The following is a 27,220-nucleotide window of genomic DNA, read 5'->3' as shown; positions in this document are numbered from 1 at the left end:
TGGCAAGTCTGAGTTTTCCTAGGGAAATCCTTGCTTTCTTCACCTGCCATAAAAAGTTACTGATGACCTTATCGATTTTCTTCAGGAAAGTCTCTAAAGTATCATAGGTAACATACTAATGAGCTAGTTGATACGAGAGATTGTCATCATTTTAACTGTTTCTATTCTACCCATGTTAAGAATTTTGGAGACCACCGGTCTAGTAGATCTGTGATTTTTTTATGAATAATAGTTTTGTTTTCCAATAGGGTAGAGCTATTGTCGTTTGAGAATTCTATGCCTAGGTATTTAATCGTACCTGTCTGCCACGTCAACCCGGAGTCCCCCAAAACCTTTCTACTACCGCATAAATTAAGCAATTTTACTTCTGTTTTGATCTTGTTAAGGGTGTAGTACTTGTGCGTAGTCGTGAATAGATCTCATGAGAGCCGGTATAGCTATGGCAGCTTCCTTAGAAACCACCAGTATATCATCTTCATAGGCCACAACATTATAAGTAGTTTTGCCAAAGTCTATGCTGGGAATACTCTGGTTTACTCTTAGATATGGGAGGAATGGTTCAATTGTTAAAAGGAAAAGTGATGTCTGGTCCTTTGTTTTAAATGAAAAGAAGAGGAGAGAGCTCCTCCTGCTCTAACTCTATCATTTGGGCTGTGGTATAATACTATGATCATCCATATCAAGTATTCTCCTAGATTACATCTACTGAGTGTTGGGTGTAAGAATGTCCAATCTACTTCATCAAACGCTTTTTCTGCGTCAAGCATTATGGCAACAGTTGGGGAGCTAAGTAATCTTGCTTTTTTAATTGCGGGCAAAAAAATCTAGTATTATCGCTAGAGAGTCTTTGTTTTCGAAATCCTGTTTGGGATGTATGTATAAGCTTGGCAAATTGTTTTTGTAATCGGTTACATAATATCATGGCATATATTTTACAGTCTAGTTTTATCATGAAAATTGGTCTATAGTTCTTGGTTAGGAGAATTTCTTTACCCTCTTTGTGTGATGACTGTAATTATTGCTGCAGCTGGAGTGCCAGTTATTTGTTCAGAAGAAGTTAAGTGGTGGTATAGGAGTAGCAATGGCTTTCTTACGTGTTCACCGAATGTCTTATAGAATGATGCTTTATACCCGTCCGGGCCAGGTGCTTTGCCATTTTTGAGTTTCTTAATGGCGGCTTCCAATTCTTCCAATTTGATCTGGCTGTTAATAGAGTCCGTTTCTTGGTCACTTAGGGAATTAAGTGATACCCCCATTGAGCTATTTCTGAATCTTCTGATGGATCACGCTGGAGTTGGAGTCGTATAGGTTTTGGTAAAATTCTTGAAATGTAATGGTGATTTTATTATGGTTAGCATCGATGATCCCTTTTCCATCCTTAATAGCATTGATCGCATAGCTCTGCTTTTTAAATTTATGTAAGAGGCTAACGTCTTCCTGGCTTTATTTGCCTCAGAGAGTCGAAGACTTTTCTGTTTGTTTATTCAAATACCCGCTCTCGTACTAATAATTTTATTGTATTTATATTTTTTATTTAAGATCTTTGTAAGGGTTTCTGAATCATTTTTTTGCATATGTATCTTTTCCAACATAGAGATATCCTTCTATAGCTTAAGTAACTGTGAGTTTGCTTCTTTATTCATGTTTGATTTAATTTATATGATTACTCCTCTAACGTTGGATTTTAACTCTTCCCATCATATAAAGTTTGTGGTTTTGTTCTCTTTATTATCATGTAAGTAGTTTTTAATTACATCTTAAATTACCTTTATATTTTGGGGGGAGGATAGTACATCATCCTTGAATCTCCAAAGTGGCTTTTTAGATGGCGTTGTTGTGTCTGTAAGAGTTAACGTTACACAAGAGTGTTCAGATATGACTCTGGGGTCTATTTTTGATTGGTCAATCTTGCTTATAGCATTCCCTCATATTAAAAAGTAGTCTATATGAGAGTATGAGTTGTGGGGAAAAGAGTAAAATGTGTAATCCCTTTCAGTTGGATTCTGCAGTCTCCAAGCATCTATCATGTTAAATCTAATGCAGAGGTGTTTAAGGGCTTTTTTTTGATTGATTTGGTTTGAATTTACAAGATGGGTCCATTTTAAGGGAGAACCCAAACGACAGTCCGGTGCTTAAAAAGTAAAACCTCTCCTACTCATTTGGACCCGTCATTGGTGGGGTCTAGTGTGATTCATGTATTATTTCATCTACATAGAGAGGGTACAGCAGGGATATTAATGACAGGGTCTTAAATATTTGATCGAAATTCACTTTCTTCTCTACAAAAATGTATATCAATGAACCGTAGCTAACATTTTAAGGCCTGTGCTATTGTGTGGAAAGTAGAAAGACTGCAATCCTCAACAAAGACATAACTGCATAATCACAGTATAAAGAGAAAGGATTCATTTACAATTGGTATTATGTCAATTTCAGAAGTGAATGATCAGAAAGAGAGATGCTGAGTAAATTGAGAAGTCAAATACTGAAGAATGCAGTTTGGATGGGCTATAACAAGAGCAATGGCTTTGTGTCTATGGCAGAGGAAATACAGAGATTATCTCTTCTAAAGTAATGAATATCTTTGGAGTTTTGAAGGACTGCTAATACCCCTTTCAGGAACTTATTCAGGGAATAGCCTAGGAGCCTAGGAGCCATCAGGTTTTGCGGCCTTCACAAACCCTTATAAGTGAGTGAAGCAGTTAGTTTGAACTAGGACAGGCCAATAATTTAATTGCGCAAGTACAACATGTAACACTCGCAAATTTCACAATAGGTCAAATTTCTAAAAAGCAGACATTATGCAATTTGACATAATATTTTGCCTGCTGGGGCAGTTTCATGCAGAAAATGGCTTGTGAAGCGATATTTTCTTTTCAAACTAGAGTTCTGCAAGTATCTCTTGTTACTTTTTCCATGCATGTTATGCCTTCATGGTAAAAAAATGTTTCCCCCCCCCAAGAAATGTTTTAAAAATGGGGCTAATGGTGCTTTTCACAACACAATCTTCAAAGCCTTTAGAAAAAAATCTACAAAGTTTTCAGTTCTTTATAGAGGATCTATTAGGAAACAACACATAAAATCATTATATGCTTACAGAGCCTAACCTTTCTCAAATGCCTTGGGGGAGTTCTATCCAAGAAAAAAGGGATGTGACAGCTCTGAGCGTCTATAGAAAGTGTTGACACTGAGATCACCAATCTATTCTTCAATGTCACTTTCTTGAATGATAGATAACAGCCTTTACTGAGATCAGCTAATCCTCGACCCAGCAGTCTCCTAACCGAAAACTCAAATCATCACTAATTGGTTGTTTCTACAAGAGGATGGATAAACATCCTTATATCCAGTACTCAGGGTGCTGACAATGGACCCATTGATGATACCAATTCATGAGAAGCCAAGTTGAGCAGAAGTGGTGAGCTGGAATCTCAGAACATCAGCAAGGATAGAAAAAGATATGCAGAGTGAGTGAAAACCAAAAGACAGAGTACAAGAGACAAGTAGTAGAAGGTATCAGAGGTGACAAGGAGCGAGAAGAAAGCAACAGATGGAGTGAAGGAGACAAGGAGTGAGAGTAGCTCAGAGGGAGCGGATGAGTCAATGAGTGAGAGGATAGCTCTAAAGAGTGCAGAGGATGTGAAGGGGAGTATATTTTAGAGGACAACAAGAAGGCTGACACCCCACAGGGGACACACACAACCCAGTTGGCTATCCTTGATGAATGCTGCGTTCCCCCCAGCCATGGTCCTGGAAGACTGTGGCTAAGTGCAAGTCAAAGGAAAGTGGTGGATTTGGTGCAGGAGCAAATTGCCATATAGAGCATGCACTGCATCAGACATTGAACAGGGATAGGGGTGCATAGAGAGGGAAAAGGAATGTCACTCTGTCTGAAAAGTAAAGAAATGGCGCTGCATGCTGTAGGGATGCTAGTCATTTGATTTACCCTACGGAAGCAAGGGATTTTGTTCCATTACGTTAATGAACCTAATACTGTATCCAATTGCTTTTAATGGAATTCTTGTCTCCCTTCTTCTGACACATAACACATCTATCCAGGATAGCAAAGAAAATAAGACTGCTATGCGAGAACCCTTTAATGATTTACTGCTGCTGCATATTCTCAATAAAAACCTCTAAAGCCCTATGGGGTGTCTCTCCCTCCACCCTTGCAGGGGCCAAACAATGAATTTACAGAATAATAATTGTTAGATACTATCTAAAATTACACCTTGGATTGAAATGTGATACTACCTTCTGTCATTTTCTCACCTCCTGGATATAATGGGTACACATTGAAACAGCTCCTCAGAACAAGCACGATTAACCCAGATGGCCACAATCCATGCACATACATCTGCATGCATGGTTGACCATCTTGGATGACTTGAAAACCTTTTAAGATGTCTGCCCACTGATACAAAGGCAACAAGTGATTGGTGCCCTGGAAAGATACGGGTAAGCAGGCACTGAAGGTAGTCAAAATGTATCAAATAAGAAAGCTGGGTTTGGGAAAGGAGAGGGGAGTATTAAGAGATAGGTAGCAAGAGAGAAAATAGTACCTCATCCATTGCAACTCAAGGTCTGACATTAGCAGTGGAAGGATACAAGTCATCCAATCAAAACTTGTTACGGTCAAACTAATTATTGGATGGGACAAAAACTAAACTTTTGAGATGGGCCATCGAAGCAAAGTTAGAGAACTGAAACATACAAGAAAGCCAGTGTATTGGTGGAAGCAAAGCCCTGTCTCTATCTTGGATACAATAGTGTCTTTGCTGACATAAAGCTAAGTCTGTCTGTAGGCAAGACCTATAAGTGATAAAAAACATTTTATCCAGTAAAAGGAGGACAACATGTCAATATGGACCTTGGAACACAGAGAAAGTAGAGTACCCTCAACTTACACATGTCCTCGGATATTGCTGTGCAAATCATGGCAGCAGCCAGTGCTAGAAAAGGAAAATGTTAACTTCAGGAAGCCTCTAATTGGGGGCTGGGAAAGGCAAGAACACAAAGTGGCACAGTGAAATAAAAGAGCTTTATGTGGAGCAGAGACAATGACATTGTGACAGAAAATAGGCATTATCTTTTATCAAGACAGATTTTTATTCTACGGTTACATGACTGAGTTAATGAATTTGTTGCAGAGAATCTTGAGTAACCTGTAGGTCACATGCACAAATTCTCTTAAAATAGCTCCGTAGGGTATATGTTTGATGCAAACATCTGCCTATCACCGGCATGACACTAGTTTGAATCCTTGCAGAGTTGTATTGAATATTTATTTATTGTAAAGTTATTCTAAAGGTAATACATTCCTCACCATTGAATTGTATAGTATTTGACACATTAATTTAAAATAAATCTGTTTTTGCCTGCAGTACACATGGCTGCTTTTGTGAAATTGAACACATAAATGACTAACGGTAACAAGCAGCAGGAGCAGTGAGCACCAGATGCCAAAAACAAACAACACCATGAGCAGCTGCCTCCATCTTGTCGCATGGACGTGTGTGAGGCTCCCTCCATTACAATGTTGACGGTGCAGGAGCACAACTTCTGTTCTTTGCTCAGCTGGATATGTCATAGGGGTATTACCACAGACAGACAGAGTTTGTTTACTCCATGTGTGGTGTTTTCAGTGTGTTTTTGGCTCACCACAGCACACATAAACACAACTTGACTTTTTGTGGTTGTGCAACACATGCTGATTTGTCCTTTTCCTACACACATGTCTTAAATCAGGCAAGAGTAGAGGTTGATGTCCGATAAGCGTGGGGGAACCTGCCTGGGAAGAGTGGATAGATGAGCCCTTCTGTCTGTTTTGTATAGAATGCAACCAGTTCCCTCCATAGTGGAAGATATGGATCACTGACATAATATAGAATGACAAAATATAGACTTGCCAAAATATAGTCACCAAAATATAGAATGCCAAAATATTGAATTCCTATCTACAAACAGGTAAGTACAAAAATATCGAATCCAAAATATAGTCTGTAAAAAATATAGTCAGTCAAAATATCGAATTTTTTTAAATGTCTTAAAAGTAATTTAAAATGAATGAAATAATAAATATAATTAACTAAAACATACTTAAAAATACTCAAATAACCTTAAAATTAAGATATAATGAATTTAAGTTATTAATAAAAAATGCACAATATTTTACCGTAGAATAGCAGGAGGGTAACATTTATTATTACCCCTCCAGTGAGTGCAACAGTAGGGAAAGCGTTGGATAGCGTAGGGGTAAAAAATACTATTCCCACTCCAGTGAGTGCAACAGTAGGGAAAGCGTTGGATAGCGTAGGGGTAAAAAATACTATTCCCACTCCAGAAAGTGCAACAGTAGGGAAAGCTTTGGATAGCGGAGGGGTAAAAATTACTATTCCCACTCCAGAGAGTGCAACAGTAGGGAAAGCGTTGGATAGCGTAGGGGTAAAAAATACTATTCCCACACCAGTGAGTGCAACAGTAGGGAAAGCGTTGGATAGCGTAAGGGTAAAAATTACTATTCCCACTCCCGAGAGTGCAACAGTAGGGAAAGCGTTGGATAGCGTAGGGGTAAAAAATAATATTCCCACTCCAGAGAGTGCAACAGTAGGGAAAGCGTTGGATATTGGAAGGGTAAAAATTACTATTTCCACTCCAGAGAGTACAACAGTAGGGGAAGCATTGGATAGCGTAGGGGTAAAAATTACTATTCCCACTCCAGAGAGTGCAACAGTAGGGAAAGCGTTGGATAGCGTAGGGGTAAAAAATACTATTCCCACTCCAGAGAGTGCAACAGTAGGGAAAGCGTTGGATAGCGGGAAGGGGACAATTACTATTCCCACTCCAGATAGTGCAACAGTAGGGAAAGCTTTGGATAGAGTAGGGGTAAAAATTACTAGTCCCACTCCAGAGAGTGCAACAGTAGGGAAAGTGTTGGATAGCGTAGGGGTAAAAAATACTATTCCCACTCCAGAGAGTGCAACAGTAGGGAAAGCGTTGGATAGCGGGAGGGTGAAAATTACTATTCCCACTCCAGTGAGTTTAACAGTAGGGAAAGTAATGATTTAATATATTTTTAAAAATAAATTAAATATCAATACCAATAAAACATTGATTGAAATTAATAACCAATTTAATATTATGTAATAATTCATTACAAATACAACTACATATTAGTTATAAAAAATTAATAACCTATTCATAATTATTTAACAACTAATTAATTTTCAATAACAAAAACTAATTATTAATAAAATTAATACCAATTAAAAATTAACAGTAAATTAATTATCAATACACAAAAAGTATTTTTAATATGTAATTAATTACAATTACATTACTTCCCACCCTATTCCCCTATAAACCCACATCCCACTACAGAAAATACATTAATACAATTATCATAATTATCAAATATTTAATTAATACAAAATTATTACCAATTAATGAAATTGAATTGCCAATTAATAGAAATTAATTACCAATTAATAGAAATTCATTACCAATTAAAAATTAATTAACAATAAATTTAAAATCAATACCAATAACTGAAAATGTATTTACTTAATTACAATTAAATTACTTCCCACCCTATTCCCCTATAAACCCACAACCCGCTACAGAAAATAAATTTAGAAAATTAACATAATTAACAATTAATCAATTAATACAAATTAATTGGCAATTAATAACAATTAATTACCAATTAAAAAATAACAATAAATTCAAATTGAATACCAATAAATAAATAAAAATATTTAATTAATTACAATTAAATTACTTTCCACCCTATTCCCCTATAAACCCACAACCCGCTACAGAACTAGAAAGCAAAATTTAATTAAATATTATTAATAATTGCTAAAAATGTATATTTAATTTAATATAATTACATTACTTCCCACCCTATTCCCCTATAAACCCACAACCCGCTACAGAATTAAATTACTATTCCCACTCCAGTAAGTTTAACAGTAGGGAAAGTAATGATTTAATATATTATTAAAATTAAATTAAATATCAATACCAATAAAACATTGATTGAAATTAATAACCAATTTAATAATATGTAATAATTAATTACAAATACAACTACATATTAGGTATTAAAAATTAATAACCTATTCATAATTATTTAACAACTAATTAATTTTCAATAACAAAAATTAATTATTAATAAAATGAATACCAATTAAAAATTAACAGTAAATTAATTATCAATACACAAAAAGTATTTTTAATATGTAATTAATTACAATTACATTACTTCCCACCCTCTTCCCCTATAAACCCACATCCCACTACAGAAAATACATTAATACAATTATCATAATTATCAAATATTTAATTAATACAAAATTATTACCAATTAATAAAAATGAATTGCCAATGAATAGAAATTAATTACCAATTAATAGAAATTAATTACCAATTAAAAATTAATTAACAATAAATTTAAAATCAATACCAATAACTGAAAATGTATTTACTTAATTACAATTAAATTACTTCCCACCCTATTCCCCTATAAACCCACAACCCGCTACAGAAAATAAATTTAGAAAATTAACATAATTAACAATTAATCAATTAATACAAATTAATTGGCAATTAATAACAATTAATTACCAATTACAAAATAACAATAAATTCAAATTGAATACCAATAAATAAATAAAAATATTTAATTAATTACAATTAAATTACTTTCCACCCTATTCCCCTATAAACCCACAACCCGCTACAGAACTAGAAAGCAAAATTTAATTAAATATTATTAATAATTGCTAAAAATGTATATTTAATTTAATATAATTACATTACTTCCCACCCTATTCCCCTATAAACCCACAACCCGCTACAGAATTAAATTACGCAAAAATTAAATAACATAAAATGCATTACTTAAAATACATTAAACATACATTACAAAAATTAATATACACTTTTCACACATATACTAACATACAAAACACTTTAAAAAAATGGATATTATTAAAAAATCGATATATTTAATGCCTATATTGTATACTTCGATATTTTGACTTCTATATTTTGAAAATCGATATTACTTACCTTAAATTCGATATTTTTAACCATTATATTGTGTCCATTCGATATTTTGTCCATTCTATATTTTTACTTCGATATTATGTCCATTCTATATTTTGGAATCGATATTATGACTGTTTACCGGATGATATACACTGGCAGGGAAACTTCATCTAGGTTTCTGTCTGACAGAGTTATAGAAGTATGCATGTAAAATTGATTAAAGATTGAAGAGTAGATCGATAACTGATCAGTGGACTGAACTGAATGGATGTATGGTGGGAGAAAGTGGGAGTTTACATTTAGAATGGAGTGGTCACCGTGACTGACCAAGGAGTATGGCTGTTTTAAGGATGCGATGAAATATTGGCTTCATTCAGAGTTTTATATTTGTCATTTGACCAGTCAGCAGGTTGATGGTCTCAAGGTAAACAACAACAGAAGCATAAGAAGGACTTATGTGCAAGCTACCACATCAAATCAAAAAATAAGAAAGGACAATCTTTTTCCTGGGCACTGGGTTGCTACATTTTATTGTGAAAAAATACCAGCCTTCTGTTCTCATTTTAACACTCTGCAAAGGCGTGGTCCAAAATTCTTAAATAGATCTACCTTTGAAAGCATTAGGATTCATCTTTAACATTGGATTTCCATTTTTGTTTATTTTACCTATTACCCAGGGATCAATAATAGAGATGTGGATCACATTTTAAAGTTTTTTCTAGCCTAGATCTTGTTATCATCTCTCCTGATCCACACTCTGCATAATCATGGCCATGACACTATCCAACATGCGTCACTCTCAAAACACTTTTCTAAATCCAGTATCAATGCTTTCAAGATTACATACCCTCCTAACCTCTTTAAATACTTGAAAAAAAATTTAAATATAAAATAAATCTTGAGAGATTTCCCAAATCCCCTTTTGCAGCTCAATACCACTGCATGCAAAAATGAACCATTAGAACAGATCTTCTGCTCTTCACACACACCACAACCTTACAAAATATAGTTTAAGTTTCCCCACTGTCAAAGCTAAAAACTACACCCCACCTTGGCCTATCCAGTGACCTCACAATATTCATCTTTGATGAAAGGAGAATCATGTTCCAAGTGAACAATAATATCCTGGTTGGCAATACCTTTACCACTCTCGCACCCCTTTCAGCTAACTCACATCTGAACGTATTTGGTCTCTCACCCTCCGACCCTACTCTGCCATCCTCAACCCCCCTCAACATTCAGTGCTCTGCACCTTTGAATTCTCCACTCATCACACCTTCATCCAACTCTATCTAGTACCACAGTTCATGGTGCCCTCAAGCACCCTCCTACTCTCCAACTTCATCAATCCACGTGTTAAACACATTAGCTGGTCCCAGACACAAACCCCTACACCCATCAACATGAGTCCACACATCCTCGCACCTATTGTACAAAGTTCAACCTCCTTACTTCAACTCTCTCTCTACAACTTCAACAATTTGTTTGTCAACAACCCCAATGCCATTAACTTGACTCCCACTTACCATCACATCCAACATAAGTAATCATCTACCGAAGCCTTCTCACCTAATTTTTAATTTCCACCCACTTCAAACCACCTGCATTTCTTGATAGTTCCTCAACTGGGCAATGCTGAGGTCACAGACAATTTCAACTGATGCATAGATTCCTTGACCCGGAAAGTCACACTCAAGAGCAAACATATAGACCCTAGCCCTCCTGTCAGTGGTACTCCAAAATCCTCTTCGAAGAAAGGAAAAAAATAGAAAGTTAGAAAAAGAATTGCATCGAGCACCCTCCTTACTAAGTCTCACAGAGCTCCATGCTGTGAAAAAAAACTGCAAAGTCAACATCTTTAAAGCCAAGGCATCACATATCAGATCCATCCTGGATTCTTTCAAAATTAGATCAAAACAACTATTTGAGGTAATTATTCCAGCCAACAATCCTCCTTCCAATGCCCCATTTAAGGCACAAGAGAGCCTCTATGCAATAACTTTGTTGAGTTGCTTGACAAAGAAAACCAAAGACATCATTATGTCCCTTCTGGTCAAACTCAACAGCATAACTGAAGAGAAACTGCCTTGCAATGCATTGCGACCATGGTCCTCTTTCTCCTCAATGTCAGAGGCAAATCTACTACTAACTCTTTCCAAGATGAAATCTTCTAACCATCTTTGAGAAGCAAGTCCAAGCTCCATCAGCAAATCCCTACCTTAACTGCTTCTCTTCATTTGGGCTACCCTGGTCAACTCAACCCTAGAACAAGGCTTGCTACCAGACAGTCTAAAAAGGGGTCAGATTTCTCTTCTCCTAACAAAACAGTCTCGGGACCCTGACAACTTTACCAACTGCCGCCCATGACTCTCCTTGGCCAGGTGATTGAAAGTTGGGCGCTTCTCAACTGTCAACCCATATCGTGGACAATAACCTCCTTGACTCCCTTCAATCCAGATTACATCAGGGCAACAGCACTGAGACTGCAATTCTGCTGTTTGTGGACAATACCCTCACATTCTCAACACTGGCAACCTCTGCCTACTTGTGATCCTATACCTCTGCACTTTATTTGACACAGTAAAACACCAGACCTTCTTAGAGACCATGAAGCATAAAATGGGTATTGATGGTGTCATTCCTAAATGGTTCACATCATACCTAACAAACCATTCCCAAATAGTAAAAATTGGGAATGCGATCTCAGATCCAGTCAGCCTGCAACAAGGGCTCCTCCAAGGATTGACTCTCTGTCAACACTCTTCAACCTCTCCCTCAAACCATTTTTTGTGATCCTCAGGAACTCAGGAGTTCTCTTCCACTTATAATCTGACAACACCCAAATCTACCCGAGGACTCATGCCAAGAAGACTTCAAAGCTTGGATGGCAAACAACCACCTCAAACTAAACGCAGGGAAAACAGAATTTCTTCTCATCTCTCAAAAGGAAACAAACTTTTCAATCCAAGACTGGATGACACTCCTCCCAGTCATTGACGGCCAGTCTCTCCATCAATGAGAATACAAGATCCCTTGGATTCACCCACAAAAAATACTTTAACCTGTAGAGTCATATCTCCTAAATGGCCCAGTTCCAGCTAGGACTGCTTTGGGGTACTAGGAACCTCATCCTAGCATCCCTACATGCAGGAGCTTGCTTCATGACAGGACACGTGTTCAAATCTCACCATTCTGCGCTACTGACAGTTGCCTCCCATAGAGGTGAGAGCTCATTTTAAAACTGCTTGCACCACTCATAAAGCTCTTCAGTCCTCTTTACTCTCATACCTCTCTGAGAAAATGAAAATCTCAGATCGAGATTCAAGAAATGTTCAATTGCTCCTCCTTGAATGCTCCACATTTAAGCACAAGCTATACATGAACCATTCCCTCTCCCGGAGATCTGAAAGAATCTGGAATTCCCTCCCACTGATCCCACACTTCCTAGGCCCCTTACTCCCACTCCACCAAATGGCAAGGAACAAAAGATCTCCGTGAAAGAGTCCCTCTATGGGTGCCCGTCGGGTACTGCAGCACCGACCCGGCGAGGAGCAGGCCCATATGATGAAGCATGACACCTAGCTGGCTGGGTGTGTGAGGGCCCTCGTTCCGACAGGCGGAATTCCCCTCCTTTCGACCTATCCAGGATAAGCACACCCCCATGTGGCTTCCTGACATACCTACCTCCTTCATTTGACTATCAAGAGGAACTGCATACCCTCCTTTCAAATTATATGCCTGGACATATTAAAAAAAAGCCCTACAGTCCCCCTCTTTTTGATTGATCCCTTGCTCACTTTGCCACTGGATTCAAGCTAGCCTGGCCAATGAGGGCTGTTAGCCCGAAACCAGTCCCAGGATGCTTCTTTCCGGTCCAGGGAAAACATAGCATGGCAGTTTGGGCTGGACTGTTCCCATGAGGCACAGGGTCAAGACAGATTTGCATATAGCTGTGTCTGAACTGGGGTGGCGCAGTGAGCTAAAGAACGATGATGTATTCAACCCAGATCTGTGACTGGGGGTGAGTGTCTGAATAGTTTCAACGCTCCGTCCATCATCTCCTTGTGTTTGCTGTATTCACTCAACACAATGCCACTCTACAGCACTCTACTTTATGACACTTCATTCTAATCCATGCCACTCTACCCTATTCCACTCCACCCTCTGTGACTCTACTCTCCTCCACTCGCTCCATGCCACTCTACCAATCCAGTCTACGCTACTCCATTCCACTCCGCTCTACTCTACTCCATGCCACACCCTACTGCATGCCACTCAACTCCACCTTATCCCTCTCTTTGCCACCCCACTCTCTGCCACTCTAGACTATGCCCATCTATTAAACACCACTCTATGCCACTCCCCTCTATGCCACTACTCCACACTACTCAAGTCGATACCACTCTACGCCACACAACTCCATTGCACACAGTGCCACTATACTTTACAGCACTCTACTCTACACCACTCTATGCCCCCACACACCACTCTAAATTAATCACTCCACTCTATGCCACTCTATGTCACTCTACTCTACACAACTCTATGCTACTCCACACCACACCACTCTACTCTAATACACTCCACTCTACTCCACACTGCTCTACTCCACGCAACCCCATTGGAGTCTATGCCACTCTACTCTACACCACTCCACTGTACTCCATTCCACTCTATACCAATTTACTCAATGCCACTCTATACCTGCCTACTCTCTGGCACTCTATGCTACTCCGATTCAGTCTACCCTACTCCACCCCAAATAAACAACATGCTGCTCTATGCCACTCTACACAACTCTGTCCCACTCTAGCCCCTCCATTCTATATCACTCTATTCTATACCCACCCTACGTCACTCCACTTTGCGCTACATCACTCTACCCTATGCCACTCTACCCCAAGACACTCGACACCACTCTACTACATGTAACTCTACTCTATGCCACTCTATTCTATGCCACTTTACTCTATGTAATATACTCAACACCACTCTATTCTATACAACTCTACTCTGTGCCACTCTACTCTATCTATCCCACTCCACTCTAATTTATGCCAGTCTACCCTTACAGTACTCCAGTATTTGTCACTCCATAAACATATCTACTATACACTACTTAAGCCTACACCACACCAGTCTATGACACTCTACTCAACACCACTCTCCTCCACTCTATGCCACTCCACGCCACTATACGCCACTCTACTCTACTCCACTGTCTTCTATGCTACTCTCCTCTACTCTATGCCACACCGCTAACTTTTAATTTTGCTGAACAGCAGTCATGCTACTGTGCAACTCGTCTAAAAGACATTAGTAAAGTCAATAGTTCTCACACAGACAAGACCTTTTGGCTTTGTTAATGATTGTTCAATTATTTCTGCACTTGCTGTAAACCAGCGAGACAATTGTGTCAGTACCTCCGTATTTGCAGACATCAGCATAATTTCATATTGAAAAATACTTCATAGATCGTACTGCATGTTTTGTTAAGATAACCTCAATGCATAAATAACTTCAGCAACTCATTGACAGTTCTGCTGAAAATACTGACTTGTTGTGGCCCTCGAAGACAGTAAACGATTACAAAAATGTGTGTGCATAACAACTTTGTCATTATTCCATCAGTAAACTGCCTTATTGGTTCCATTGCAGAGAGCCCAATGTGAGGCTATCCTCTACAGCTTTGGGAGCTGCGACAGTGTCCTACCAGCAAATGACTACCTGGACATCTGCACCAGTGACATATGTACCTGTACTAAAGACCCACCTGTGAGTTGCGCTTGTGGTACATTGAACCTGTACTCACGTAGATGTGTCCTTGCTGGTGGAGATCCTGGTCAGTGGAGAGCAGCCGACCTCTGCTGTAAGTAATAAAATGTAACGAAAATCAGTGCTTCGTGGTCATTTGGTAATGAAGCAATGCTCTAGAGGTCAAATCAATTATACCTAAAAGCAATGAGAAATAAAGCAAATCCATCTATGAACAGGCAATCAAAAAATATCAAAGACGAACCCATTGAGAGGATTTCATCATGAACATTCATTTGTTTATGAAGTAGGAGGTAAAAAGACGCTACAGAAAAGTAAACTGATGCCACTGTGGTAAAGCGATTCAAACGGGCGGAAGAGGGATAAAGAGTAAAAAGTAACATTCACAAGTTAAGAGATCATCAAGTAGTTAATATTGATTTGCAGGGAGATTTCATAAAAGGGGAGGGAGACATCCCGAAAAAAGGGAGCGAAACGCATTGGCTGTCCTGTGCACCCCAAAAAAAAAAAAACAATAAAAAAGAAGAATCCTTTTCAGAATAGTTTGTCTTTGTGATTCTCTTCATCACTGGTGCTGCCTCTACAAGTCTCTTTCATTTTGTTATTGTTTTTTACATTTTAACCTTCGGAGCAGATTTGAAAGGTTTACATTTTGTACTACAATTAGAAAAAATGATATGGTTTCTATTGGGGATAGGGGTAGTGATCCAAGGGTCTACATTACATAGACAAGACTAATTGTTTTACCTAAGATGGCCAAAGGTCCACTGCTCTTGCTACTCGCAGTTCAGAGGTGTTTGAAAGGCTGTGCATATATTCCAGAACGCCATGGGTGAACCTGTTGAGATAATGATACTGTGACATGTGTTAACAAATGAAAAATAGAGATTGTATTATTTGAGCGCATTTGTCATACCGATATTGTTAGTCAAATAATATGCTAAGAGAAAATTATTTCGAAGCAAAGAGTGACATCCCAAGACAGATATACAGAAAAACAGAAAAAATGAAAATGTATTGGTAAAGTGTATTACCATATTAGTCTAATTAGTATCTGCAGTCATTTTTCCATGATGCATATATTGTGATAGTGTCCAAGCATGCGACAAATGTGAGACGCTGCAGACAGGTGATCAGTCCATGATTATTCTACATATTAGGGAGGCAGAGTGGTGCTAGTGTACTAGTGTAATAGTGAAAATGCATGTGGGGCCAAAGTAGGCATGTGTAGAGAACTTTAATTGTAGACAGAAAGCTGCACCGTGCTAGATTTTGGTATTGTTCAAATATACCAGCGTTAGAATAGTCAATCGGTATTGGGGAAAAAATAACCATTGTGAATTGATATGGATACTAGTCTGAAGATGAACTGCATGGAAAAAGTCATCATGGTGGGCGTTGCCTACAGAGAACAAACACTTCTGGTAAAATACATTATATTTCAATGGCTAGTGTTAGAAATGGGATTCCTGGTTGGCTGAGGTATGCGCCCAGGCCAGGTAGGATCCACCCCTCTAGTAAGGGTACGCTAAGTACGCACTAAAATATAACCTGTGCTCACCCTCTGGTAGCTTGGCACGGAGCAGTCAGGCATATCTAAAGAGGCAATGTATAAAGTAATGGGCAGCACACACACACAGTAACACAATAAATACACCACGAAAAGATACCAAACAGATTATTATGTTCTGAACAAAACAAGATCAAAATGACTAAATGACAAAAATCCATTGTATAGAATTTGAGATATAGAATTTTAAAGGACTAAGGGCCAGATGTAGGTAGGCTTTTACCGGTCGGTAACGGCCAAAACCGGCCATTACCGACCAGTAAAAGCCTTTTTCTATGTAGGGGGCACATTTACCGATTCGGTAAATAACTAATCGGTATTTACCAAATCGGTAAATGAAATGTAGGAAGCACTTCAAACAGTGCTTTTGGACTCAAAGGATTCGTTATTTACCACCAACTATTAGTTTGTGGTAAATAAGGAATTCCTATGTAAATGCATAAATGTTCATTTACACATGTGCCATGTGACAGACATACATGCCCTTAGGGCATGTATGTATGCCACATGTGCACACCAGCACGAATCAGGGGTGCAACAGGGTGTCAGAGTGACACCCTGCCACCCTTAAATTTTTCAGTATTTACTGAATCAGTAATTGACATTCATTCCTATGGGCCCCCAGGCCCATAGGAATGAATGGCAAATACCGAATCAGTAATTACTGATTCGATAAATACCCAATCTAACCGATTCGGTATTTTTTACCGAATAATTACCTACATCGGATTTACTGATTCTGAAATACCGATTCGGTAAAATTCGGTATTTTAGAATCAGTAACACCTATTTACCTACATCTAGCCCTAAATGCAGTAAAGTGCTTAGACGCAAGTAGTGCTATAAAGGTTACTTCAGATCACACTGGACCGGGGCAAAGTCAAAGTTTGAGCTGATTGCGATGGAGTGCCGGCCGGCTACTCCCACCCAAGCCCCGGTCAACAAAGTACCTTTCCTGTTCAGAAACAAAATGATGTGTCGATCTTCTCCATGCAGTGAAGGTGGTGCGTTATTTTCGAAGTGCAAGAGTCAAGAGGCATTGAGCGATGTGCCACATTCTACCACAGAGTTGGTGGGCTGCATCGATCTAATCAAGTAGCAGTGACACGCTGTCTGATGTGTTGATCTCTTGAGGAAAAATACTGGTTCCTATGGAATGCTCCGATTTTACTCCTGCAACTGGGTAGATGCACCAGTTCTGTTACACCCAGACAGGATATGCATCAAAATCCATGTTGCAAGTATCTGGGTCACTTCCAGTGAGCCAGGCACAGGAGCAGGGGGAGAAACTTTGATATCCCTTAGTCTCATGCAAATGGATGCAAGCCAACAAGCTCTTGGAGATTACTTGAAAGAAGGCAGAGTTCAGATCTCCTACCGCGAGCAGGAGGCAGCAGGTCAGCACAAGAGAAAACAGACCTTCCAAGTCTGCAGTACAAAGATGAGTCCTTTAAGTAGGACATCAGTCCTTCTGACAGAGGTTCGGTTCAAGATCCAGAAGTGCCTGATTTTTGGGGTTCAGAGACCCAATTGTTCTTATACCCAAAGTTGCCTTTGATGTGGAACTGACTTCAAAGCAGCTCTCCTAAGTATACAACTCAGTCCTGTCTGCCAGGCTACCTGTGGAGGGTAATCAGTCATTTGTGTGGGAACAGGACACAGGTTTTTCAAGTGAAGTGTTAGCCCCTCCCTTCTATCCTGCCCAGGAAATGCCATCAGAATGCAGATGTATGTAGATGGATACTCAGCCATACCTTTCATTCCTGTGTTATGGCTTCCCAGAGGGAATGCACAATTTGAAGCTGTCATCCACCCCAGACAGGTATTGGAGGCAGGCTGCAAAGCACACAGAGGTCTAGGCACAGAGAAATGTCCACTTTCTAAAACTGGCATTACTAAAATAGTAATGACATATCCCACTTTACCAGAAAGGAGGATTTATAATTCGATTCCAAACATGTAAAACATGAAAAAGCTACACTTCTCTGATCAAGAATTACAACTTAAAGTGTATTGACCAATTCCCAATGCTAACCAATGAGAGGAATAAGCTTCACAGTAGTGAAATATGAAATAGAGTGTTTGTCACTATCAGGGCTTGCAAAGCATCCCGTACATGTCCTACTTTTCATTTCACAGCACCCTGCCCTTAGGGCTACCTAGGGCCTACCTTAGGGATGACATTTGTGTAATAAAAGAGAAGGTTAGAGCTTGGTAAGTAGTTTTAAATGCCAAGTTGAAGTGGCAGTAAACTGCGCACAGAGGCCTTGCAGGGGCAGGCCTGAGACACTATAAGAGCTGCATATTCAGAGCTGCAGGCATACTAATAAATTGAACAAATGATGGACGGAATGATGTGCTGATTAAATCACACAATCACCCCAAGTCACAGATCTGGGTTTAGTACATAATTTGTTTGCTCATCATGCCACCCCAGTTTGGACTCAGCCACAACAAAATTAGTCTTGACCCTGCTCCTCATGGGAACAGTCCAGCCTGAGCTGTCAGGCCAGGTCCTCCCTGGACCATAAGCAAGCATCCTGGAACCGGTTTCAGGGTATCACTCCTCTTCAGCCAGAGTAGCTTGAATCCAGTGGCACAGTGAGCATGGGACCCATATCTGGGCATACCCTTCCCACTTATGGTGACAGATGATGGACAGAATGCTGAACAAATTACACATTCATCCCTAGTCACAAATCTGGGTTTAATACAACATTATTTTGCTCACCATGCCACCCCATTATTTACCCAGCCAAATGCAAAGCAGTCTTGACCCCATGGGAACACTCCAGCCTGAACTGACAAGGCAGGTCCTACCTGTACCAGACCAAACATCCTGGGACCAGTTTCAATATATTGCCCCTCATCAGCCAGGCTAGCTTGAATCCAGTCGCACAGTGAGCACATGACCCATGTCTTGGCATATACTTTCCACTTAGGGCAACAAAAGCTGTACCAGTAGCATTTAATTTACAGGCCCTGGGTATATGGTATACCACTTTACAAGAGACTTACCTGTAAATTAAATATGCCAAATAGGTGTAAACCAATTATACCGTGTTTATAGGAGAGAGCACCTGCACTTTAGCACTGGTCAATCTTAATCCAACAAAAAGAATATCAGAAAAATAGGAGGAAGGCAAAACGTTTGAGGTGAACCTTCAGAGTGGGCCAACAGTTACTGTGGAAGAAAAATAGAGACTTGTAGTCTAGGGGCCTTATTACGAGATTGGTGACCCATAGAGGAACACACAATCTGCTGTGGGAACGCCAATTCTGTGGTTGGACCCCCTGTTTTCTCCTGGTCTGGTCGCCAGTCCAGGTGCTGTCTAAGAGCGGCTGTCTGCCAGGCTCATTAAAGAGACACACCGACAATCTCAGAGCATCATCTGCACCTTCCTGCATGGCGTGGCACAGATTTACAGGGAGCACTACATATTCCCGTTGAATGCACCCCCAGGCACAGAGGCACAAGGGGCCTTGTAGGACCCCCTCTGTTGCCTCACCACCACCCTTTTCATTGCGGTGTGACTGCCATGAAAAGGATGACCATGAGGCAACTCAAAATATGCTTTGTGGAGCTGCTGCAGCACCGCCAGCATATTTTGACCGTGAACCACTGCCAGACCGCCGCTGGATGCTTGATCCGTGGCGGTAGCAGTGATTCAGTGGTGGTCCAACGGCCACACTTATAATACTGTGGGTGGTCCCGCAATGTGGCAGTGGTCGAACCGCCACTACGACTACAGCGGTCTATCGTAATAAGGCCCTTAAAGATGATTAAAGTATCATTAAGGTATACTAGTTTTGTACCCGACTCCCAAAATGTGTGCCCAGTGAGGAGGAACTGACACCAGAACGTACATTGAGAAAACATCAGTCAAAAATCACTGCAGTCCTTATAGGGGATTGAGTACTCCCCGCAGTAACTCCTGCAGCTCTCTATACAGTGACTAGGTGGGATCCAAGGATTATTGTTGCTGGTCTTGGGAGTAGTACTAGTGCAAAGGTCATGCAGTAGTGCAAACCTGATGGTGGGCAGCCATATTGGAACACAGAGGACAACAAAAAAGCATAGTCATGTTATAATAGGTAAGATCAGTATATGTAAGTGTCTAAAGCGAGGGACAGTTTTTTTGTGAAATGAAACACACCTTAGTTATTTAAAAATAGGAAGACGTTTCTAAGTTAGGAGAGTGAGACCTGTGCAGTCATACTAAAAAACAGTGACCCAAGCAAAATCTTTGTGCATGATGCATAGGGATTATATTTCAATACGATAAGTCCAGCAATAGTAAAACACAGTTATAAATGCATTATTAGCACTAATTTCCTTAACATTTCGTCCCTGAAAACAGGGAAAATGGCACATACCTAAAGACTTTTGTATGCAGTGAAAAGGATCAACTAAAACGAAAAAAGGGAAGGAAAACATTGGTCTAAATTGTTTATAGTAAGAGCCAATGTAATGACTAATCAATTGGAGAAATGGCACTCTAACCTCTATCAAATTAATAGAGAGGGAATTTAAGAAAATCTTCAAAGAGAGGCCTAGGAATATAGCAAGTTCAGAAAAGAGCTGCTGGTATTTGTCAAATGAGTCCAGAAAGCCAAAAATAAATAGGCCAAGAAGTAGTTAAGGAGTCACACAAGGCATAGGGCTTTTTGATAGCTAGGTAGGGTAGGGTGTAACAAATGAAAGATAATAATGAACATTAATTTATATCAAAATGTCTGTGAGTCCCTCTAAAGTCTCATGCATGCTTTAGATCCTATTATTATTCATTATTTAACAGCCACCCACAAAGAATGAAGACACAGATGTGCACCATTACATTCTGCAACATGACCCCACCTGTGCACAAGGGTCATAATCTTGCATCATGTCTTCAATTTCATGCCTGGTTTTATCAGTTCAGTAACCTCCGGCAGATTTCCTCTGCTTTGTGACTAAATGCTGGAAAGTGTTTCACCAGAGGAGTGTTTGGGTTTGCACAGCAATCCCGATGATTATGTTGTAGTCATGGACTTAACCTTCTGCTTTGTTTGTCCAATGCATATCTTTGGACACAGGCACCAAATAGCAGACACCACAGTCATAGAAATATAATTGGCATAGCTTTGCAGTGTGATTTGAATAGTACCATGTCATAATATTTTTGTTGCAAAAGTCCATTTGGAAACACTGCATGAACCACATTTGAGGTGTACATTAATGGAAGGGAGACCCATCTGGGAAATGAAGGACCTTTGATGGGTTGAGATTTCTACTGTGCTCTAACAGCAGCATCCCTTATATTTTTCCTCATTTAAGTGTGAGCAGTGGTTTCTGAAGAAAATTGCAACTGCATTGGAGTATATTTCAATGTTTGTAAATGATTTATTGAGGTTTCTTTCCTAAACATGTTATTCTGGGTTACAAAAGTGAGTCATCCTTGGCTTTACTGGACAGTAGTGTTTCATCATACTTAATCAGACATGTTTCCTTGTTTTTGTCATGTCTTTTAGATAAGCTCTGTCTAAACGTAGAAAGATAATGATATTGTGATGGGCTAAAAGCTACCCATGTGAGAAAGAGGGAAATGAAAGCACAATTTGGCCTACTCTAGATGTTCATTTTAGGAAAATGATATACTCTTTAAGAGACTGAACACAACTATGCAGCAGTTTCCAATTCTTTATAAAAATCCCCATAAACGAAATCAAGCCTATTAAAGCTCATAATAATATGTTGATTTTTACACAGGAAATTTAGATATATAAAAACTTAATTTATCTCATCATACCTTCCGCAGTGACGTAACTGACATATAGCATTAGGGTGACACCCAAATTATATTCTTTAAAAGCAATGGTTTGTATGTGTGTATTATTCCTGTACTTTAACACAGTATAAAGAAAGTTCATATTAAATTAATTCTCTGGCTTCCTGCATGGGGAAATCATCCTTAAAATCAGCAAAACTTAGAGGACATTACAGGTAAAGGCTGTGATTTGAACAAAATATTCATGAATATTGGTAATCTTTCTAAAATACATTTTAATTATTTAATAATTCAGTGCACCCTCTCCTCCGACTAAAAGAACTCTGTCAAAGTCTGTCAAGGATTGGCTGCAAAAACGTGGCCATACGACACTTTCAAATAATAAACTTCGCCCGGGATCTTAATAGACCTAGGCTGAGCAAAATGTGCTGCATTTGAGTTTTAGATTTCTGCCAAGTTTTAATAAGCTGCAAATGATCTTACATATTTAATACTATTAAAAGAGTTGATCTGAGTCAGGGTTGAGAACACATGATCACTGCTGACTCCGTGAATTGTATATGGAAAGTTTTGTTCATTAGATTTTATAACCTTTCTGCACGAAATGGTCAGTTGAGGTCATATTTAACAAATATTTTTATTACGTCTAAGATTGATTTGACAGTGCATAAACCAGTATCAAGTATACCTTCCTCTACGTATGAATGGCTAGGCCGGGAGTGGTTGTTCCTATTGGACTTTGGTTCCCCTCTGAATCCGTCTGTCTTTTATTTAAATCTTGCATAAGATTTAAACTAGAGACATTTCTATTTAAAACTACAGAGAACGTCTAAAGTTTAAATACTTACTTAAAATATATCAGAAATACATAGGATGGGCCATGAATCAGTTAGTTCAATAAGCATACTAATCAATAGTAAGTATAAGCCCAAGAACTTTTAAATAAGCAAATCAAGTATAGATCCACATTTAAGAGTGGGAAAAGTCTTTCTTTTCACAAGGGAAATCAATCCTTTTATAGGACCTTAAACAAAGGATTTCATACATTGACTACATGTGTACTTGGTTCACAGACTTTGAACCAATAAGAAACAAGTAAAAGGAAACATTTACTACAGAATGCATTCAGGGATTCTCTCACCGTTCACATACATTGAACTTGAGTGTTCCTAGAGTTTGCACATGCAACAAGATTCATTACATAAGATGTTATTCCGTCGGAGACAGCCAAATTGCCCTTGGAAAGGTATATTTCATTCATTGCAGTTGAGAAAGCCTCAGTCCGTAATACCAAAACTAAAAATCCTTTAATACAGCAAGCAAAAGCAGCATTGGTCACATGGTATACTGTGGTGTCACAACCAAGTAGGGCGACAACAAATTTTACCCACGTTAGTAATAACGTTATTTCCACTGCATTATGTCCTACAATTTAGAAACAAATTGCACAAGGACTATAAAGGCAGTTTTGCAATTTTGTTAGCTTTGTACTTCAATGATATTTGCCTAAAAGTAATACAATTCTTAGATCATGTATATTGAGAATTATTAATAAATGAGGAGCACAATATTTTAAATCTACTTTTAGATATTGGATATTACATCTCTTTTTTTCTCTTCAGTATTATACTTATATCTTTTTTTTTAATTACAGCATAATGCTCTCATAGTCAATTGCTAGTATATTGAAATTAGATATTTGAAAACAATGAAATACTCCCAGTCTTTACACAACACAGTATAACTTTTAACTTACTTTTTCTTCTAAAGCATCTCTCACATCCTATTGAAGAAAGGCTCAGAAAACATGCACCCTCCCTAAATGACTAATGATCATACTTGATGTTCATTTGGGCAAACCTAATTTTGCTGTCATTGTGTCAGATCATTAGGCTTTCACCTGTGGGGCAAATACTTCTGCAAGATATCCAACTACAATGCTACAGATGAGAGAGGCAGCAGTCAACTATGGCACACAATTCAACAAATAAAGATTTAGCTGTTTCATAGTAGTGTTTTTAAACTTTCCACACTAAATCTATGTAGGAATAATATAGCAAACACGCCAACCATTTCAAAAGAGATTACTATGTTGAAAAACAAATTAAATTAAGTATTAAAAACATTAAAAGCAACATTCAATTGCACTTTTTCTACAATAAATTTACATAAAGATATTGTAAACAAAGGCTCTAAAACTGGGACTTTACAGGGGCTAAAAACAAATTGAAAAAATAAAAGCTGCTTCCTGTCTTTAATTGTTTTACCTTTATCATACTCAGCTGGCAAAAAGCCACATGCCTTGTGTGAGACCTCCAGACAGTTCTGGGTTTTTAGCCAAAAGCACATTGTGTGCTGGAATTCTTGAGTCCATCGTTACCATGTTAAATATGTCAATGAGTCTACTAGTCCCAAAACTCAATGTACTGTTGGCTGCAATATTATGACTGCACAAACATGGTTTGCAAGTAATGGAGCTTTATAGTAGGTCTGAAAATATTTATCAATTTGCATGTAACAGTAATGTTAAGTTATCCTTCAAAAAGCGCACTGACATCCATGATTGAGAACATGCTATTGACAGACCTATTACTGGCAAACTGTTCATCATAAAAGAGCCCACAGGGCAATTCTTTACCAGGGATGAGGAGATTAGGTGCTGGGATTTATTTGGAGTCCCCCCACCACAATATGACTGACACAATAATTAGTGATTACCCACTAGAAAATGTCTAACATTCATTATTTTCTTTCACAAAAATCAGAGAGCTGTCTTCTGGTTTGTTAGAGTTTGCAATTGGAATACTAAATGCTCCTCTTGGCTAGAGCCTGGTACCCTTCTAATTTAAATTCATATTCACCAGATACACTGTCACATAGTTTGAAGAACCTCTGTTATTAGTGTTGGGCTTAGCAACACAATCACTACAATTCAGCAATAAATTGAAAATTGGAAAAGGAGATAAAAAGGTTAAATGAAAAAGAATGAAATACTCATAGAAAAGGTTTTGGGACAAACATTACATTAAAGGCTATGGCAAATGTAGGGGGAGTGGCTGATAGGACCAAGATAGTGGGTATCTCTCTTTGAGCTTCTGGATCCCCGAATTGAGCATCTGCATTCATCCTGTTTCTGGCGCAATCTGGAGGCTAGAGAAACTATTTATCTAGCTGCATTGCATAAATTGGACAAAAGCCATGGGACAAATCCAGGCCAGGAAGAGGCAGCACCATTTCCCAATGGCTGGAAATGGACGAGTGACCAACTGCAAAATAACTATAATAACTAAGGGCTGTGGCTGTGGGCCAGTGCATTGGAGGATGGCGGTGGCAAGAGCAGAAGAGATCACCCGCTGATCGCGAGCAGATTGTGGCCAACTCACAGCCCTGAATCATATGCAGAAGCCTTGAAGGCAAGACTGAGAAGCTGGTACAGATGGTACCAGAGACCTGGCCTCAGGCCTGCTGCAGTGGCACACAAATTCAGAATGGGGTAGGCTAATGGGTCCCTGGCACCAGGAAAGATGCAAGCACTAAACAGCACAGCTCCGTAGCTGCAGAAACAGAGGTGAGTGATGACAGACCTCTTTTCCCCCCTCTAGAAGGGAAAGTTGTGGGAGAAAACTTCAGGACCCTGGGGCACTGGGACCCCTTGGAGATATCACAAGGTGTAGGGAACTAACCCTGAAGAGATGGAGGCCGAAGTTGGAAGAAGGATTCTTGGGCCTGATTGCTCAAGCAAGTGTCAGAACCCTGTTCCAAGTCCCCAAATGATGAAAGGGCAGTCCATGGTAGCCCGGGGTCCATGATTAGTACAGCCATGAAGAGAGGTAGACTATCAACCCTCCCCCACCCCACTTACACCCTGGAAAGAGGAGACATGCCACAGGTGATCTGGTAGGAATGGCTCCAGTTGCATAATGTGAGGACTGGTGCGCAGCAGCACTTCTCTCAGAAGCTCATCCTCAACAAAGTTATTACATGGGAACTCCTTAACACTGCAGAGTGGACATTAGAAAGCAGTTCTGCGAAGAGATACCCTTGAGAAAGTGAACCCATAGCAGGGCAGATCATGGGGGAAAGCCTGGACTAAGATAATCCACTATGTGGTAAATGGCTCACCGTTTAGGTGTCGATGACAGGTAAATCTAGGAGAGAAGATGAAGTGGTGGAACAGTACGTGAGGCCCCTGGATGCTACAGAAAGCTATAAAATCTTCATGCACAATCTTGGAGACCAAAATCAGAGAGGTTGGGATTGACATGGTGTTTCTGGGTCAAGACCTATGGACCACCATAGACACATTTCTTATCTAGAAGACCCTGTGATGACATTAAGGCTGAGGTTGCCCAACTTACTGCCACCTCTCATATCCTTGAAGACCGCCCTGAGGATGCAGAAAATCGAGCATGTAGGAACAATCCATGAGTCACTGGAATGAGAAGAAGGTGCCGCACCTGAAAACATTTCTGTAAAATTGGATTTTGAAGTGGGTCCTGAAAGAAATGCCTTCTGCCTGTTTTGTTGTTGAACAGGCACACCACTCCCTGGCAGCGAGACCCCCAATGGGTGCTACCAGAATAGAGATGTGATACTGAAGGCGACCAGAGACAGTGGAAAACCAAGATTCTAGTTTTCCGAGACTGTGCTTGCAGAGTCCAACAAACACACAAATCATTTGAAGATGTCAAATAGAAGCTGAGAAGGCTAAAGTTACATTATATGCACCTTTTTCCAGCCAGGCTTCAAATCATTCATGATGACAAATCCTATTTGTTTGATTCAATGGAAACTGGATGGGAATGGGCAACAGAAGAAATGGTGTTGCACTACCACTCGCCTCCCACTTTGAGGGGTGCAGTACTCTGGGCATGGAGAGAAGCTCAGAGTGAGTCCCTGCAGGTGTAACAGGTTTAGAGGCCCGTGAAGATAACAGGGTTGTTCTCGATGGCTCTTGGATTCCTTGTGATCAGATGTGGACTGCCTGCACCCCAAACATGGCTCAGATCAGCTTGATTTGGCTAATACTATGTGTGTGGGTTGCGATCAGAGA

General features: G+C 39.4%; 2 protein-coding genes across 9 annotated transcripts in view; one reads left to right on the top strand and one right to left on the bottom strand.

The window, feature by feature from the left end:
• The window catches only part of LOC144823886 (uncharacterized), a 1,846,314-nt gene that overhangs the window by 1,125,461 nt on the left and 693,633 nt on the right, over window positions 1-27,220 (bottom strand). For 6 of the 8 annotated variants that reach the window (XM_078682777.1, XM_078682776.1, XM_078682774.1 and 3 more), the window contains 2 exons: window positions 15,577-15,667; window positions 14,828-14,921 (listed from right to left, as the gene is read on the bottom strand). The exons of 1 other annotated variant lie outside the window; for it this stretch is intronic. In XM_078682777.1, the coding sequence (XP_078538903.1) occupies window positions 14,828-14,851 (24 nt within the window). In that variant the 5' untranslated portion in view covers window positions 14,852-14,921; window positions 15,577-15,667. The remainder of the gene's footprint in view (window positions 1-14,827; window positions 14,922-15,576; window positions 15,668-27,220) is intronic. One more of the 8 variants, XM_078682782.1, reaches the window with a different exon arrangement.
• LOC144823884 (mucin-5B-like) overlaps window positions 1-27,220 on the top strand; it is a 946,734-nt gene that overhangs the window by 321,766 nt on the left and 597,748 nt on the right. Inside the window, exon 6 of the mRNA XM_078682773.1 lies at window positions 14,713-14,923. Coding sequence (XP_078538899.1) covers window positions 14,713-14,923 — 211 coding nt within the window. The remainder of the gene's footprint in view (window positions 1-14,712; window positions 14,924-27,220) is intronic.

The sequence above is a fragment of the Lissotriton helveticus genome, chromosome 3_1 (genome assembly GCF_964261635.1).
Source record: "Lissotriton helveticus chromosome 3_1, aLisHel1.1, whole genome shotgun sequence".
NCBI lineage: Eukaryota > Metazoa > Chordata > Amphibia > Caudata > Salamandridae > Lissotriton > Lissotriton helveticus.
This window is presented reverse-complemented; position numbering and strand designations above follow the sequence as displayed.